The following is a 19,354-nucleotide window of genomic DNA, read 5'->3' on the forward strand; positions in this document are numbered from 1 at the left end:
CAAAGCTGTATGTTTTTTAGTGGAAACTTCCTTCCAAAGGAAAATAATGTTAACAGCAAGAATAAGAACAATTTATTAAGCACCTGTAATTTTCTGTTATACATTTTATCAATTGTTCTTAAAATAACTTGAATCAAGACATCAGTTGTTTTCACTATGTCCCACTAAATACTGACAAGATCTAAGACCAAAAATCATAAATATCTTTTCCCAAATTAACTAACTGTATTTTTATTGCTCCATTTACCAAAGTCATGAATAAGATTTTAATGTTTTATAATAATTACTAAACAATATATTAACATATATAATGATTTTTATATAAAACTTATTTAAGAATAGGTTCATAAAATCAACATGATGTTATTTCTGTATTTCAAGGACTTTTCCTGAAAACTTCTCATGGGTCAGTATTAGTGAGATAATATTATACTTACTTCATAAAATGTGCTTCTATCAGTCTGAATGTGCTCTGAAGAATTAAAGATTCCAAGTAGCCCATTGCTAATAATATCCATGAGGACAGGAAAGCAATTCAGCCTTTTGGTATTACATGCTATTGAAAATCTGTGATCCTAAAATATAATGAATATTTCTAAGTCTTCAAAGAGTAAATGCAAAATTAATTAGTTAATATGGTAGTAAATAATGTAGCAAAGTCATAATAGGTAATGTAGTAAAGCCACAGCATGATTAATATCACCATCACCTATGTAACTTGATTAATTCCTAATATATGTAAATGAATCATGACTTTGGTTTCTACCCAGCTTAACATCAACCTTGTGGGTATTTATGCCTAAAATTGCACAAAAGAAAAAATACCTCAAATGGTTTTTAATGACACCGTAAAGCTTCAAAATGCAACTTCACTTGCTAGTGGCCAGAGACTTTATATTCAAAGGCAATTTATTTGTTTTACAAGTAATAATTATGTGGATACTTGGAAAGCGGAAGGCAGACAGGTAGTTGCATTGAAAGTGTACATCTTCACAAATACTGAACATGCATGTAAAACCTCTTTTAAAATGACATAACATTTATACATATGTGTACATACATATAATAATGTGGTTATTTATTCCTCAAAGAAAAAATTAATTGAGTATATTTCCCAAAATATAGGCAAGCATTAAAAATGTGTTTTTGCAATGATAATTAAATCAAGTATATAGTATCTAACCTTAATTACCTAAAGCAATATTTATTATGTTATAAGTGCCATTTAAAAAAATGTTTTTCTGGGATCTCTAGAAACTAACTTAATACCCATCAAAGACTAGTTTGATTAAAGGTGATTTAGTTCATTTTTGGCATAAAAATTACTCCTGAAAATTAAATATGACAAGTTACAAATGGCCGAGCTTCATGACACATAAGAGCAGTGATTCACCCATGTGACTTGATTGGGACCTCTAACTCAAATTCCTGCATGGTCTAGGCAAGTAATACAATGACTAAGGGATACAGACGTTTTACAGACTGAAGAGTAAAGGTCAAGTATAAATTGGGCAGTTGTTCTCAGTTCTAACTGAGAATAAGATTTAAATTAATGATTGAAAGGCAATCCGATTGGTAAAATTTAAACAAATCAGTATTATAACAGTTAATTATGTACTGTTATATTGGAGGCTGCAATCAAATAATTGTCACCTAACTTGTATGAAAATGAGACCTACCACATTTGTGTCAAAATGACCTTTTGGGGAGTTCATTTGAATTATTCAAATTGTATTCTCATAATCTATCTTTGGTAAAAATAAGCAACCAGATCCTAGCTCACCTTTTCATCCCCTAACACAGTGATTGCGCCATTATAGAATGGCTCATCTGTGCCATTTCTAGTTCCAAAGGCATCCACCTCCAAAGCTATGTCCTGTCTTCTCAGCGAATGTATGAAGTTATCAATGCTTGACCCTACCATAAGGGAAAGATCAAAGGACACAAAAATGAAACAAAACAATAACCCAGCACTACAAAAAAGAAAACAAAACCAAACGATATCACTAAAAGCATACCACAATAATGACTGTCTACAGATTTTCTTAAAAGCAGAATTGGGGCTACTGTATAAACCCATTCTGCCATTATGGATATAATAAAATTTCTTTACCTAATACCTAGAATGTTACTTATAATTTATATTAGGGTAAAAATACTAAATAATAGGCTAAATATGGCTTGGTGGTAGAGTCTTTGCTTAGCATGTGTAAGTCCCTGTGTTTGAGCTCCAGCAACATACACACAAAAATACTAATTACTAACACCATAATCCTTGAAGCTGTTCATCTTCTATCTTCTTACAAACTTGGAACTGACCTTTTCCCCCCAAAGTCAAGCAATGCAAATATTTACAAAATGACACAGAAATATCTCAAGACTTCAGTCAATGATTTGCCTTCCTAAATCCCACTTGGTTGCTCTGTGAAATGACCATTTAAGTGGACTTCAAAATATGGTTTTGAAATAAACTTTCCAATCTTGTATCTTTAATTTTCAATTAATTTTCTGTTCACTTTTATAAGTGTTTTCTAAAACATGCAGAAATTTTTTTCTTCAAATTTCTCCCTCAGGGAATCTCTTAACAAGAACAAAATTTACAAGTTCCGTTTTAGCCCTGTGTTCACCTGTTTTATTGATGACCAGTAAAAGAGTCAGAGGATCTTGTGGTTGTTGTCCTGGTGAAAGGAAGTACATATTTGGAGACAGTCCCCAAGAGTAACTTTTATTGTATAACTCATAAAACAGATGTTCCAAAAGTTGAGGGATAAAGCTAATCCCAAAAAGGAATAACCTATGTGGAGGAAAACATAAAAGAATAATCAGTAGCAGTTTCTGTAGATGATTAGATGTATTAGTCAACTTTTAGTCACTGTGACCAAAATACCTGACATGAATAGCTTAGAGGAGGAAAAGTTTATTTTAGCTCATGGTTTCAGAGATTCAGTCCATGGGAGCCCGAGTCCATTGCTCTGGGCCCAAGAATAAGCAGAACTTCATGGTGGAAAAGACTGATGGAGGAAAGCTACTCAGCTCAGGGGCCTGGGAAACAGAGGGAGAAAGGGGAACGAGTAGCAGGGAAGGTGAACTCTTCCAGGTATGATCCCAGTGACCCACCTCCTCTACTCATGACCAGCCTGCCTACAGTTACCACTCAGTGCAGTAGTAGTGCTTTCAAATTATGTATCTATGAAGTGGATTAATCCACTGTTTTCATTCTTTCCAGTGTCAACTATTTCCAACCAATTTTTGCACCATTGCCCAATTCAGTTTCTTGGCTTTCTCATCTATCAGTCAATTTTCAATAAATAAAATCTTAATAGCTTCTTACAGTCCAAACTTTTTAGTTCTATATATTCTAATATATATATATATTTTTAAATTTTTGAGACATTTTATGTTTCAATGAATTTAGAATTATGGCTGCCATGATCTGATCATTTTACTTCTGAACATTTCCACATTGGTTCAGGAGCTTTGAGGACATACCTCATATGGAAACCATGACATTAGTTTTGAGAGGATCATGGTTATAATAATGGAAATAAATTATAAGTACTAATAAACATTTGAATCATGCCCTTTCCTCTTTTTTTCTTCTTTCTAAAGTGAGAAGGTTCCTATGTACTTACATTTGGTCTTTTTCCGTCTACTCATGCCTCGGACATTGCGTTCAAGCCTATGAAATCTTCTGATTATTGTTTAAATCTTCTCTCTAGTGCCCACCTCTTTCTCCATTTCAGTTCGGCTTTCCTTCCTTTATCTGAAGCACAGCCACTTGGCATATCACCAACCTTCAGACCCTCTACACTGTGAAACTTTTCCCATACCATTTCCAATTTCTGTAGTCACAACATTTTCACTGTTGCCTGGGCTCCAAAGCCAAATCATTTCCCACTCATCTTTGAAGTCTCTTTTTCAAATGGCTGAAAATTCCTGCCTGTCCTATCATTATTTCTTGCCTCCAAAACCAACTTCTCTTGTCTGCTTTTCAAGATGGACCTTTATTTTCTCTGTCTGTTCCATCTTTATCAATATTATCCTAAACTACTGTGTCATTTTTTCCAGGGTCAACTATTTCCAAACAATTTTGCACCATTGCCCAATTCAGTTTCTTGGCATTCTCTTCTGTCAGTCAACTTTCAGTAAATACATAAATAAAACCTTAATAACTTCTTAAAGTCCAAAATTTTTGTTCTATACATTCTATTTTTTTAAAAAATTTGAGACAGTCTCTATTTCAATGAGCTTAGAATTAATAATTCCTTTAGATTCCACATGCACTTTCATACTCGGTACATTTTCCCTGCCTGAATTTCTAACACTCTTTCTCTCCGCACCTAAATAAGTTCTATTCTCTTACATCAGTTCTTCCTGAATTGTTTGATGCCTCCATTTGACAAAATCTCTTTCCTACTAAGTGCATAGTTCATAGATTTGTCTAGTTTTTAATATACATTTTAAATGTTTAGCTAGCCACCCTTATGGATAGGTTGTTACACTAGTTTGGAAGTTGAATGTCTCCCAAAGGTCCATGTGTGAAAGCTGGGTGTCCAAGGTAGTACCCTTGCAAGGTGGAAATTGTTAGGAGGTGGGACTTCATACTCTATCCTCAGGTCCTTAGAGGACCTTGAAGGCAATTGTGAGACCCCAGTCTCTTCTTCTTTTTCTCCACCTACTAACTCAGGATGTAGATTGTTTGCTCCACCACATCCTCCCTCCCACCATGATGAGGCACCCTCCCCAGAGGCCAAAAGCATGGGACCACCTGATCTTGCACTGAAACCTCCAAAACTGTGAGCTAAAATAAAAGTTTCTCTTTAGAATTTGTTTGATATTTCATTATAGTGGTGGAAACCTGTCCAATAAAACTTTCATGTTTATTTTAATATATGTGCAATATATATTTTAATATATGTGCAAATATTTAACAATAGAGTCTTTCACAAGTATGCTTATAAATATTTGGGATTTATATATCTCCATATAGAGCTGGGCTTATGCAAGGAAGTGATAATCAGTAATGAGGGCTGAAGCTATAGGAATGTGTGTAAACCTTATCGTGGGCTCTAGATGCAACTGTAGAACTAAACCAGAGATGCACAGAGCCCCAGACTATAACACTGAAGTTCTGAGAGAGTGTCTAGTCTGTCCTGCAACATTAATTCTAACCTGAGTTTCCAGCCTGCTGGACTGCCCTGTGGAATTAGACTTGCCAGTCCCCATGGAAGTGGAGTCAATTCCTTAAAATATGTGTACACATAAACATATTCATATAAATATACATATATACAAACACATACACAAGCATGCACACACACATGCATGTACATGCACTGCATTCTATTATTTCCACTTCTGTGAAGCTGCTGAGAAATGAAAATTTTGTCACTTTTAGAACAGGACCCAAGTGCTAACATCCACATGTGCACTAAGAACTACTTCAGCCTATTGTTATGAACAAAATTTGTGTGAAATTGAAAGAATCCCAACTGTTGTATGTTTTGATTAAGTAACCACATGAGCAGTTAAGAATGCAGTTTTGTTGTAGTCATTGTTGTTTAAGACCATATGCAGTTACTGGGACTTATTTTATCTGAGTGTTTCTTTTATCCTTTTTCTTTTGTGCTCTCTCTCTCTCTCTCTCTCTCTCTCTCTCTCTCTCTCTCTCTCTCTCTTTGAGTGCACAGATCAAACAAATCTGAAATATCCAGATACTCACATGGTTAATAGGCTTTTTCTTTCTTTCTTTAACATGAGGAATCGAACTTTGGCTATTGCGCAGACCTGCTGCCTCCAGAGTGCCATGCCACTTGCTGTTTTCTTTGTGGCATAGAGGGAAGTCAGCACTTGTTCCAGCTCAACAAGGTTTCCCCTATCTTTTGCCCCATCACCTTGCAATTGTTGCCAATTTCCAATATCTAAAATGTAAGATAAATCATTTATAAGGTGCCATATTAACTAATTGTGCATTTTTAGCTTTTCCTATGATCATCTTTTCAACCAAAGGTGCCAGATTTAGCCTACTGGGCTAAGAGAAAGTAATCTGATTCATGGTATTTTTAGAGCAACTATTGAGAAAATGAGACAGAAGCAAAAATATTGATATAGCAAAAGGAAAACTTGTGCCTTCTGAAAAAAAATCCTTTGCAGGAATTCTTCTAGGGAAATCAATTAAAATAAACTCATAAATAAATATCTTCATTGCAAGAGATAAACTTTATTCTAACCAAAGCAAAAGAGTACTCACCTGCAAGAACATAAAGACAATACCAAGAGTACTTTTAATATTTTTAAGAACTCAATAAAAGTTTATTAATTTTGAGGAAAAGCATAGTGAAAACTGATAGACTTCTAGAAAGCTATAAAATATGTAAATTAATAGTTCATTGCAAGGGCTGGGGCATTTGCCTCATATACATGAAGCCCTAGTTTGATTCCCAGCACCACACACACACACAAAAATGTTACCTATAATCACTGAAAACATGTACCATGCATGTAACTTCAAAAATAGATAAAAACAGAAAAGAGGGAACTAAAAATATACTTGGTCAACATGGAGAGCAGATAAGTCCCCAGTTACTGAATGATCCTACAGCATTGGCAAAAGCCAAGCCTGGGAAATATTCCTTGCCAAAGATGAAGATGTTGTCAATCTTGATTCTCAGCTTCTGAAGCTAAAAGTTATTAAATGTCCCAGGACAATAGCTTTCCTGGGTGCAGCAGAATGTTCCTATCACTGCAACAATAGGATAGCTGCAAAAAAATGTTTCTTGCTCTATAACTTTATAGTGCACAAAGAAGCCTCTGACAGCTTACAAGCCTTAAACAATTTACAATGCCCCTGCAGTTTAACTTCCTGATTATGAGATGCTGTATAATAAACTCATGGAGCTATTTCTGAGTCAGAAATAGAGTCAGCGTGAAGTGTCCCACCTGGCCCCAGATTTACTTGATAATGTCTCTGTTTTTCTCCATTTCCAGGCACCCTTACTTGATAAGCCTTTTTTTGATGCTGTGCAGGTTGCAGAAGTTGGTGCCCTATATAGGACTTGAGTACAAGGGAACTCAAAGAGAATCAGATGACACTCCTGAGATGTGCATGTATTTTTTGAGATCTCAGCATTAGAAGTGGTTACTGTCAAAACTTTGTTAAAGCTATGTGAGTCATGGCAGGTCAACTTTTTAAAAATTTAAAATGCTCAGAAAGAATAAACACAGTGAGATGATAATAAACCAAAACCAAGAAAATGTCTTAGAAGCAATCAGACAGTAAAGACAATACTTTTCAATCAAAGGCAATTAGACTGACATCAGATCTTTTCATGCAACAACTGAATCCCCAATACACTGGAATGATACCTTCAAAAAGCTCAAGAAAAGCAGGTATCAATATAAATATAAATTTTCTTTTCTCTATAGCACTTATATTCAGGTAACATTATGCAGCATATTTATTGTCTACCTCATGAGGACCTAGTGTAGCACATCACTGTATTCCACAGAGGTATATTTCTTCTCTGCTTTAAGCTTTCCAAAGACCAGTACCAACAGATGCATACAATCTCACCATTCAAAGCATATTTACAAAATAAAATATTTCACAGAAAAACAAAATTCAAGTTTCTTTCCTTTCTTCCTCCCTCCCTTCTTGGCTTCTTCCCCACCTCTTTCTTTTTTCTTTTTTACCTGATTCGTCAACAGTTGATTTTCCTTCTAATTTCAGGAATACCTCATTCAAAGTTGTCATGGAAACACCATAATTCTCAATGCCTTGGTTGGAACATCTATCAAGATCCCTGTAAAGATCTAAAAAATAAACAAAAAATAGATCAGAATATTCTAATTTATAATGACATTGATGATAATTTTATTTGTCAAATGTTAGGAGCCACAGCAAAAATATTGATACTGGCACCTTTGGATTTAATGACTGCCAGCCAGCAATTCACATTCATATGGTAATTGGACTCATGCTGTTTAGCTGGGCCCATTTCAGGACTCAGGTTACTCATGTCACTCTTGTAATGGGAGAGTTCCCATTGGTTGGGAAGGATGGTAGGAGGGTGTTCCCGGGGAAGGGGAAGCCCCCCGGCTCAGGTAGAACACACATGTGGTGGACCCACTTGTTAGGGGACGCACACGGCCTCTCACTAAATAAAACTTTGTCTCAGTTTGACTGGCTTGTGTTTTTGTGCCCAACCGGGTTGCAAGATTGCAAACCGGCGTGCACTGACAGCCCAGCAGGGAATCGCTCAGCAGGGGTGCGGCAGGCAGTGCTCGGCAGCAGGAGCGGGACTCAGCCGGCCCGGGCCGGGCAGCCTGCGGCAGTCAAAAAGCAAAAACACTAATGATAGACCAAATACACTTCTACCAGAAACGAATCATGACATAGAAGTTTGTTATTTCACATCTATGTAGTGCATTAGTTTCCATGTTTTCTTGAGTTTCAAAGTCAAATGTAAACATGTTTTTTTTCTATTTTTTGAAAACTGCAGTTTTTAAAAAATAAATATATTTTATTTAGTGTACTTTTTAAAGCTTTATTTCTGTTATATTATAGGGAATGCTTAATTCTAAGCTCCAATTAACTAAAGAATATTTTCCAGAGAATAAAGATTCATATTTTCATGTTAAGAATAATTGTTAGGTAACTCTAATAACAAATGCAAATTAACTAATGTTTATGGAAATATGTAACTGTCACAGAATCTTTCCTACTTCAAAAAAGCATAAATTAAAGAAAGGGCAAAGTATTTACTATGTAATTCAGAGAATGTACTATGTAACTCTGTCCCTCCTCTCAGATTCATCTCTCTCTCCCTCCCTCCCTCCTTCCATTCCTCTCAAAGATTCTGACCATGATGTGAAAACTACACAAGAGTCTTGAAATGGAGTAATTCTTCATGAGGGAACAGCAGGTCCTTTTGAAGGATTTCAACAACAACAACAACAAAAGGTTGGAAAATAAAGCTTCTATCTTGTGTGTTGCATAAAGAAAAATAGAAATGTATTTGTGACTTCTAAGGAGTTCTTAAACCTACCTAATCTTAGTTTCTTTTTTAGTCTGTCTCTAATTGCTTATCATCTTTGGAATTCATTTAATAAGCAATGAGATGAAACTGTGCTTTGTAGTCCCCATAAAGATTTCTGTTTCCATAATGATCTATGTCTCAAAGACATTATATGTACATCTAAGACTACCATTATCTCAATGATCTAAGATTAATATATTTCATGACCTTCCAACATAACTGAAATGAGGAGGGATCATACATTATTTTCATTGGCAGCATTATGTATTTTTGTTTCTTTCTTAGTGGTGCATCCTAATCACGTGTATCTTAGACCTAACAAAATGCCAGAGGCACTACATGTCAATCCAGGTACTTTATTTAAATTTCATATTTTCACAAAACGTTTAAATATATTAAGTCAGGTGATAGTTATCGGTATGTTATTAAGGCTACGGTCTGGTGCTGTTTCTTTATTGGTCACGATTATGACACGCCTATTTACTCCAACATGTAACAGTAGCCCCTGATCTTCCTTGAAGAGTTGGCCAATTTCCTGAACACAATAAGGTAAGCAAATACTGATAGGCTACACTTCAAAATAAATAAATAAAAGTCATCTATCTTGAAACTATTGGGAGATAAAACAGCTTATTGGGACATCCAATAAAAGAGTGGTAACAGTGTACTCACACAGGCTTTTGGATTTGCAGCGAAGGTGTGAAATTTAGAATGTTTAGTAGCATACCGGATGACCACGCTCATGCTCAGTACACTGGATTGCACTGTAATGTGGAGCCCATACAATATATACATTGTTTATGAATTCTTTTAGCTCCTTCAGTAGTTCACCACTGTTTTCACAAACTCCTTCCTGCCCTGACCATCTCATTCATTCCTAAAACAAATTCCCCCCAAATCCTAATTTTAATGTGATGCTTTCCTCTAGTTGTATGTGGTACAACTCAACACATATTTATCTATGTGCCTTGGTTTACTCATAAATGACACAAGGATAGTGTCAAGGGCTGACAGAGATGACCTTGGGACTAGAAATGTTGAACAGATAGTTACTGCATAGTGCCAGACTAAAACTAGTCATCATTCTCATCAGCCCAGTTATTATCAGTAACACCATTCCCAAGTCATTCTGTGGTCTCCATATTTTGTTACCTGGAAATTTGCTTGTCGTTTCCAAAGGCAAAATATAGATAAGTCTTTCTTCACTTTGTGCTGTTAATTTGGCATCAGGGATGTGCTGCTTAACCAGTGATGTTATGCTCTCTGGATCACACATTTCGTTCAGGTGCAAACTAAATTTAAAAAGAATGGGATATAGTTATTTTTTATCAAACACTATCTCTAAAACCACATCTTAACTATGTAGTTTGTGCTTGTCACTTCATCAATATTTATGAGACAAAAATGTAAAAATCTACTGGAAGAAGAAAAACATAATAATACTAATATATTCCAAGCTGTTCAATCTATACAAATAGCAGAGAAACTTATGAAAGGGAAAAATGAGTCAGATGACATATCTCAAAGATTATCATTTGGAAGAAAGAGAGATACAGCCAAATCTTGCCTGGGCTGGGGTGCAGGGAGAGGTTTGATTTTGTCTCTACCTCTTCAAAAACCCAACTTTGAATTCTGCCTTTATAGTAATGTATGAGTTCTGCAAACACTTGGACTTGTACACAGTAAAACAAAAAATGGAGGTAATTTGTATAGTCATTAAGGACATGGGTCTAGCTGGGCACCATGGCGCACACCTATAATTACTGGCTCAGGAGGCTGAGGCAGATGGATGGCAAGTTCAAAGCTAGTCTCAGCAATTTAGCAAGACTCTATCTCAAATGTCTCAAAATAAAAAAATATAACAGGCTGGGGATGTGGCTCAGTAATTAAACACTCTTGGGTTCAATCTCTGGTACCAAAATAAGAACATAGGTCTAATGTCACACTAATGCTGGTTCCAGACCTGCATCCAGGAAAGTGTTTAACATCTCTGAGCGTCAGAGTTCTCATCTATGAGATGAAATAACATCCAGCTTCCTAAAGAACTTCTAAAAACAGAAGACAATACTGCAGATGAGATAGCACAGGTAAAACCTCCTGGTAAAACCTCAGTACATGTCATATAATTTTATCATTTTCATGCCAATTGAAAGTTGGTCTGTCCTTTGATAAGACCATTTAAAATTTATTATATTTTTGGATTTTAGAAACCCCATTAGTCATATGCACTGAAAGGTACTGAGAAGATAGAGTGATGCGAACATCACAATAGACTGATTACATAAACCTAAAAAAATCAATTAAAACCACTATTCTGTGCTTAGCATTATTAGGAATACCAAGTAGGAAGGGAGCTTGCAACAGATAGCAATACAAAGCAGCGTGATATAGAAGGGAAAGAGAGGAAAGGTAAGAACTTCACACCTTGTCAAGTGCTCACGCAGCCTTAAGTATAAAATGGGTGTTATTACTGCTATTTTATAAATGAAGCTAAAAAGGAAGTTAAAAAGTCACCTAAAATAACAATTCATAGAAGTGCTTTCAGATTTTCAGAAAAAGAGGATGATCAAGAAGGAGAAAACATTTAGGAATAGGCTTCAAAATGGATAGATTTGGACACAGTTAAATGAGCTGGAGGAGGACATGTTAGATAGATGTCCTCTCTCAAGCAGAAACAAGACAACCATGCACATATCTGGAGGACACAGAGTGGCACCCTTCAAGTGGAGGTACTGATTAAACAGAGTTTTGACAAATGATAACAAAAGAATGATAGTTTTGATCAAGTAAGCACTTGGAGTAAGTAATGGTGGGGCATTACTTAGTCCAAGGTTAAATGACCCTGGGAGATGGGGTGCTTAAAATGATTTTTTAAAGAAATATTAATACTTAAGTGGGAAGCAAAAGTAAGTGAATCACACCATTCCTATAATCTTGATCCCAAACTCAACCACTTATAAACGTTCAAGACAGTGGGTTATGAACACTCTTGGTGTGTGGTATTCTTATCAAAAAAAGTATGGCAGGGGCTGGGGTTGTGGCTCAGCAGTAGAGCACTCGCCTAGCATGTGCAAGGCACTGGGTTCGATCCTCAGCACCACATTAAAATAAATAAAATAAAGGTATTCTGTCCAACTACAACTAAGAAAAAAATTTTAAAAAAGGATGGCAGTAGCAATTTTTAGAGTTATTTGGAGGTTAGATATGTAAGTATTCTTTATTTAGATTTCTTAGCAATCCCTAAAATGTAGCCAACACTTAATAAGTGGTAGGAACTACTTAATCATGATAATAATTATTATCATGAAGAGAAGGAGAGAGAAAAGAATGGTAGAGAAAATGAAGTCAGGGAGAATTGAGAGGAAAGTATTGAAACTGTCAAGAAAAACAAAAACAAACTTCTGAAAGATGTTAAGAGAAAAGGTTGAAACACCTGTAAGTTACTCTTAGCAAGTAATATGTTCTGAAAACATTTTTCAAGCATTTTATTTAAACCTAGATAGCCATCCTTATATTCTCAGTGTCTACTTGCACGTATCCTATATCTTAACTAAAAGGGCAGGGTGACCTCGTGCTAACTCAGCTCTTTTGAAGAGTGATTGTGCAGCCTATTTTGATGTGGTGATGTTGATTGCACCTGCCCCCAGCATTTTCCATATGTCCCCACCATTAAGAGCAATACCTTAACTGGTAGCCAATGCCCCATCTCTTCTTCAGGAACAGAGAAGAGCCTGCACACTTCAGCCTCCCACTGGAGATAAAGACCTTCCTGTCTAGTGAGGAAGAACCAAAAGATAAATTTTACTGGGGCATTATTCCTTCACAATTCATAAAACAGTGACTCCAATAACAAATAATGATTTTTAGAAGCATGACACACTAAAATAGATACATTCTAATTCTGCCACAGGTAAACCACTTCATCATCCAACAACTGCAATGATAAATTATGATAAATGAGTCTCTCGCATAGTTTAAAAAGTTACTATGTATCTAAACAATTAGCTTCAAGACAACTGACATTACACTGAATAAAACATAATAGACCTTAGAGAATATTCCATATATTTTATAACTCCAGCTTCTCTGCAGTAGGATCAGAATACATCCATGGGACAAAGTACTCTGGGACACAGACATTCAAGTGAGTGACAGCCAAACTCTCCTGTCTTGGCCCATGCCAGTGAGATACAGCTAGAGAGCACCTACTCATATTCCACACATGTCCCTAAATTCTCACTAAGATCAATGAAAGAAAACTTAAAACTACCAGCCAGAATATCAGCCTCATCCATGAACTGGGTGCTGAAGAGGATGACTCTGTCCGATTTCCTCTCTTTCAAGAGATTCCACATGCGATGCCTTGAAAGAGGGTCCAATCCAGCAGTTGGTTCATCCAATAACAAAACCTGGATGGTAGAAATAAACCTAAAATAATTTTCTGACTCAGGAAAAAATCTTCTAAAAAGCACTCTGCTTGCACAAATATTGGAAAGAAATACCTTAGAGTTTAAAATTTCATTGTGAAAATTCTCTTACATTTATCTTTTGCAAATCATTTGATCTAGTACAAAAGCTTCATAGTCTTCAATCTGATTTCACCAGTGGTTTTACTTCAACTTACCTGTGGATCTCCTAAAATGGCAATTCCGAAAGTCAGTTTCCTTTTTTGTCCACCACTTATATTTTGAGCAAGAATGTCTTGAATACTTTCCATCTCTAAGGCCTGTAAAACTCGTTGTACCTAATCACATAAAGAATATTTAGTCCAAAACCCAAGACATCATCATTTGTTCTTTTCTTTCTTTCTTTCTTTCTTTCTTTCTTTCTTTCTTTCTTTCTTTCTTTCTTTCTTTCTTTCTTTCTTTCTTTCTTTCTCTCTTTCTTTCGTACTGGGGAATGAACCTACGCATGCTTTGCCACTGAGCCACATCCCTGGCCCTTTTAATTATTTATTTATTTATTCATTCATTCATTTATTTATTTTGAGACAGAATCTCACTAAGTTGCTGAGGGCCTTCCTAAATTGTTGATATTGGCCTTGATCTCTTGCATCAGCCTCCTAGGCTGGGATTATAAGCATGTGCTACCACACCTAGTTTTTTCTGTCTTTATAAAGGGTCCTTTTGCCTAAACTTTAGGCAAAATACAAACAACACAAACCCATTTAGAGTTCTCTAGGCAAGCAATTTCATTTTCTTGGTTGTTTGACAGGCAATATGTTCAGATACCTCTTGCTCCACTTCATGTGGCAGAATCCCTTTTATTTTAGCGAACAGCCTGAGGTTTTCTCTCACAGTAAGGAAGCCAAATTGTACATTGGATTGTGGACACACTCCAGTGCGCTTGCTGACAGTTTCAAAATCAGCCATTTCTGAAAGTGTGTGATTATAGATGGTGACAGAGCCTGTAAGCAGAAGATAGAGAGCTGCCATCAGGACAAGGTGTCATGTTGCATTTAAAATACTTTACCGTGGAAAAGAATGAATGCAAATCACTGGATTCAGTGAAACATATTTTACCTATAGGTACTACACAGTTGTCTGATTGAAAGGTAGCGTTCTGAATAACATGATCTAGCAGAAATGCTAATTACTAACTGAATCATCACAGAGCTACTTAGAGAATATTTAGAACACAAATGACCATTTTAAAGAAATACAATTGTATAAAAGAATAACTTAAATGTCCAAATTTTGTTTTAGTTTTTAAACTGATACATAAGATCATTAAAAATGCACATATTAATAGGTTACCATACAATGTTCTGATTCATGTATACCTTGTGTCATGTTCAAGGAAACTTCTAAATATTTTCTCTTAAACACCTGACCTGATGTGACAAGTAGTTAATATGACTATTGAAGCTAACAGAAGAAAGACTCAGGTGGTTCACTTGTGCCTGAGCTTGTCCTTGGATGACTGTCCTCTCACCTGACGTTGGGGCTGACAGTCCACTCAGTATGTTCAACAGCGTGGTTTTCCCAGCTCCACTGTGACCAAGGAGGGCAGTGATCTGGCCTTCGTATATGTCCAATCCCAGACCTGGCATGATTTCAAAATCATTATATTTCAAGCCTGCATAGTAGCTTTGCAGTCTCTGAAATTTTTATAATTTTTTCTCAGCATCAATATATTTGGCTACCATTATTCAAAATTAAATCAATCTTAAAGTTCTTCCTTTTAAAATTATGTCTCACATAATAAACATTTCACAACTCTAGCATCATCAATGACAAGTCATTATAAGATTAACTTTTTTTTCATAAAAGCATTTTTATTCTTAAAGAGAGGCCAGCTATTTAAAAAGATAGCTTTAGTAATCCCAGCGACTCAGGAGGTTGAGGTAGGAGGATCATGAGTTCAAAGCCAGCCTTAGCAAGAAAGGCCCTATGCAACTTAGTGAGACCCAATCTCTAAATAAAATATAAAAAAGGGCTGGGGATGTGGCTCAGTGGTTAAGTTCCCTGGGTTCAATTTCTGATACCAAAAAGTAAATAAATTTAATTTACTTTAAAAATTTAAAAGATAGATTTAGAACTAGAGCATTAATGAGTTGAAAATAAAGAATTGTATGATACTATCATATATCTTTCCCTCCTGTATGATCTTCCTTTTTAACATTGTTATATGGCTTTTATGTACTTGAAAGGAAATATAATGTGTTTCAATAAAGGAGAATTATAATATCTGGATGACCAGTCCTTAATTTCCACCAAAGTGCTATAATGTTGAGGCACAGTCCCTACATCAAACGGCCATGTTAAATATTTTATTTTATTACCTCTTAAAGCTTCTACTTTTTCATGTTTTCCTGTAAATTCTTTTTTAAGATTATTGATTCTGTAAAAGAGAAAAAGCAAATGGAACTGTTTTGAGGAAGTTACAAGTTACGGAGATGGACAGAGGCTGGATAAATCAAGTCTTTGAGTTTGCAAGAAAATCTAAGGGTCTTTCTTTCTTTCCCCATTAAGTACTGCCAGAAGCATCCAAAGCATCTTGTTAGAAGCAGCACCCCCTGATCACCACAACTTGGACAAGCTACAAACGGAGGGGTAGGGAGCACAAGGAAGTATGTCAGTAGGAGGACTGTGGCAGATGACAGGAGCTGAGGAGAGCTGGATGTGAAATCAAAAAAAAAAAAGAAAAGAAAAGAAAGTAGCATATGATAAAAAGAAAGGGCCTTATGGTAAAAACGTCCTGGGTAAAGTCCCAGACGTGTCACTTACTAGCTCTGTTACAGACACTGTGCACCCAAACTTCACTGATTCAGCACCAGTAGGATGGGATAACAAGGTTACTGTCACACAGCCCTGATTTGTAGAACAAATGAGAAAGGTCATGCAGAAAGCAAAAAGCTTGGGACAGAGCAAACCTCCATGAGAGGGGAAGAAGAAGACAAGGAAAAAAAAAGTTTAAAACCAAGATAGGTTTTAAAAAGAGTTCCTAGGAAAGATTTGGAATAGTGGAAGGGCTACTTTAAACCAGCCCCTTATTGTACATTATCACAATAAACCAGCAGATGGGTTGTATTAGTCTGCTCAGCCCCATGGTCCAAGTGGTTAAAGGTCAGATATTCACTTCTCATAGTTCTGGAGTCTGGAAAATCTGAGACTGACATATCCACTGACTTGGCTCCTGGTGGACTCTTTAGTACTTGCAGAAGGTGGCCTTCTTGCTGTGCCCTCACATGGTGGGAGTGCGCCTCTCTGTTTCTCTTCTTACAAACATGCTGATCCCATCATGAAGGCTCTCTTCTTGAGGTCTCATCTAATCCCAATTAGTTCTCAAGGTCTCGGTCTCCAAATACCATCATTTCAGGGGTTAGGGTTTCAACGTATGCAATTCAATTCACAGAACTGGTAACCTTCAGTGAAATGCAGCAGTGACTTGAGAGGATCATTAGTTGCTGCCACAACTTTGAGTTGGGCATACAAGGGTTTATTCAAACTGTGAAGTCTTGGGCAAGTTGTTTGGCTTTTTCTAGCCTCTCTCTCTCCTCATCTTTTCTTTTTCAGGGAATCGTAAGTATCCATTTGGTTTATTCCTTCATTTCATCTAAGCCATACATATGCTGGGCTCTTTCCATAAGTTTTAATGAAATGTTACCTTGTTGTTTAGGCAGTAGATTCTAGATTAGGTAGAAACTTCTTTCTGGATGCTATAATAATATATTTTAATTGATATTTCAATCTTCTGCCTTCTCTTCTGAGAGTTGATGGTGAGCTCTGCTGGCTTGGACTCTGGGATAAAATGACCTGGAGGTGCAGAGCACTATGAACTGATCTGCTGGATGCAGAGCAGGCTGCAGGAATGAAGCAGGACGGGGGGCTTTGGGTTCCCCTGCCACAGACAAGGCCTCTTGGATCATCCTGTCAGCCAGCCATGTGAGATTCTGCTTCCCACGCCTCCACCCATTGCTAGAGATGATTTTTCTAGAGCAGGGACAAACCTTTTGACCTAAAATTCACAAGCCTTTACTATCCTTTTTCTTGCCTGTTGAGTAAATCAAAATGCCTTCTTTCTCTAATCAAGGATTTCTATTACTGCTATGATAGACGGATTCCTTCCCAGGCACTAGAAAGAGCATAAATCTCAGCATTCCAGCTTGGAGGGAGATCCCCATCTTGGAGGACAAAGCAGCACCTCAGGAGGAGTGAAGGGACACTACTCTCATGTCTGTTTGTACTGGATGTGCAGTTTTGAGTTTAAGTAGATTAGTGGATGAGGTGGATCAGAAAAGCTTTATTGAAGGGTGACATGAACACAGCATGAATGATGGTCAAAATTTGAGCAAAGATATTAAGGATTCCTAGCTGCTTGGAAGTCAAAGCAACCAGCAATGAATGAAGTATGAGCATCACCTCCAAGTCAAGGGTGCCTGGGGCTGCTACCACTCACTCCTCACATTACCCTCCACCTCTCAGGAATCTCTTCCTTTGCTGTATGGTCTGCTTTCTTTTTTTCCCATCTTTCCTTAATCTTATCAACTGGTAAGGGAAGAGGAGAAAGAAAAAATAAATCACGGATAAAAATAGGTGAGATTAACAAGGGGGCTGGTGGCATTATCTATCACAAGGAGAGCAGCAGAGAGGAGAGAGAAAAACTAGGAGAAGAACGAGATGGTGACAGTTGTTGCTATGCCACAAGATATTAGTAAATCAAAACGCTGAGAATGTGAGAAAATAAAGTGCCATTAAGGGTGAGAGCAGCCTTTCAGGAGCACAGGAGGCTGGCGTAGGTGGTGCGAGGGGCCCAGAAGGCAGTCTTTGTACAGCACTGTGTTGCTGGTAGATCCCTGGTCTCTGACCTGTTCTCCATTGCACCTCCATGTGATTTATTTGTTACCTGATGGCTTCTTTCCCATGAAATTCTGGAGACACTGGTTCAAAAGAGTCATCCCATGAAGGGTCAGAAGGTGTTTCATTCTCAAGGACCACGTGATTAGCTCCTTGGTGTTGAAACCAAAACGAAGACTTCAGGAAAAACCAGGGAGAATGACTATGTCCAAATTTGTCTACATGGGCAGGATGCAATTTAATATCAGGTCAGGCACCATATCAAAGATCATAGTCCCCCTAGGGCAGAGTGTCAACACTTCGACAGTAAACCTGAACCCACATTATCACCTTAGACTATTATGGTTGTAACTGCTTTTGACATATAAAGAACAATGAAGAAAAAGTAACTGGAATGTTACCATCCGATACAATGTTTCTAATATGAGAAGAATGTAGCAAATATCCTCAAATCAGAGTGAGATGTTTCAGAAAAATTTAAATCTGACAGTTAAGAACAACTTCCTCTTAGATTTGGCAGACATGGAATGTGCTTGCCAGAGTCCCTGGCTATAGTGAGATATAGACCTTGTGTCACAATGCCAGTGGTGTTTTATCAAGTCTGTGACAGAAGCATCTAAAAGATAAGCTATCTCAGAGAACCTAGAGGAGACTACAGAAGTAGGCACAACATTTTTAAAATAAAACAAATGGAGCAAATGTATATTAAGAATGAGAAAAATGAAGAGCTTCCTTGTGGTAATTCTCATCAAGGTAAGGGTAGCTTTTGATCATCATTAGTCTTGGAAGGAATAGAGTAGGAAAAGAAATAGAAAAGAAATAGTAAGAAAAGAATAGAGAAGAACTTAATGAACTCTGGAAGTGTTCACAGATAAGATGGATGATCTGGTTGAGCACATTTCTGAGTTGACTTTTATGTACCATGCCAATTTATTCTACCAAGTGTATTTTTCTGGTTTTCTCACTTTTAAAGGGGTAGGAGGAAGAATATACTGATTGGTTTTAAAAATACATTTC

General features: G+C 36.7%; 1 protein-coding gene across 3 annotated transcripts in view; it reads right to left on the reverse strand.

The window, feature by feature from the left end:
- The window catches only part of Abca9 (ATP binding cassette subfamily A member 9), a 59,991-nt gene that overhangs the window by 23,449 nt on the left and 17,188 nt on the right, over positions 1-19,354 (reverse strand). Inside the window, exons 10-22 of one of the 3 annotated variants that reach the window (XM_077801385.1) lie at positions 18,387-18,489; positions 15,823-15,881; positions 14,973-15,083; positions 14,270-14,445; positions 13,663-13,782; positions 13,309-13,447; positions 12,721-12,811; positions 10,191-10,330; positions 7,693-7,812; positions 5,723-5,921; positions 2,628-2,794; positions 1,784-1,917; positions 438-575 (exon numbers count right to left, since the gene is read on the reverse strand). In XM_077801385.1, coding sequence (XP_077657511.1) covers positions 438-575; positions 1,784-1,917; positions 2,628-2,794; positions 5,723-5,921; positions 7,693-7,812; positions 10,191-10,330; positions 12,721-12,811; positions 13,309-13,447; positions 13,663-13,782; positions 14,270-14,445; positions 14,973-15,083; positions 15,823-15,881; positions 18,387-18,489 — 1,697 coding nt within the window. Of the gene's footprint in view, positions 1-437; positions 576-1,783; positions 1,918-2,627; positions 2,795-5,722; positions 5,922-7,692; positions 7,813-10,190; positions 10,331-12,720; positions 12,812-13,308; positions 13,448-13,662; positions 13,783-14,269; positions 14,446-14,972; positions 15,084-15,822; positions 15,882-18,386; positions 18,556-19,354 lie in introns of all 3 variants that reach the window. The other 2 variants (XM_026381481.2, XM_026381482.2) reach the window with 2 other exon arrangements.

This window comes from Urocitellus parryii, chromosome 7 (assembly GCF_045843805.1).
Source record: "Urocitellus parryii isolate mUroPar1 chromosome 7, mUroPar1.hap1, whole genome shotgun sequence".
Lineage (NCBI taxonomy): Eukaryota > Metazoa > Chordata > Mammalia > Rodentia > Sciuridae > Urocitellus > Urocitellus parryii.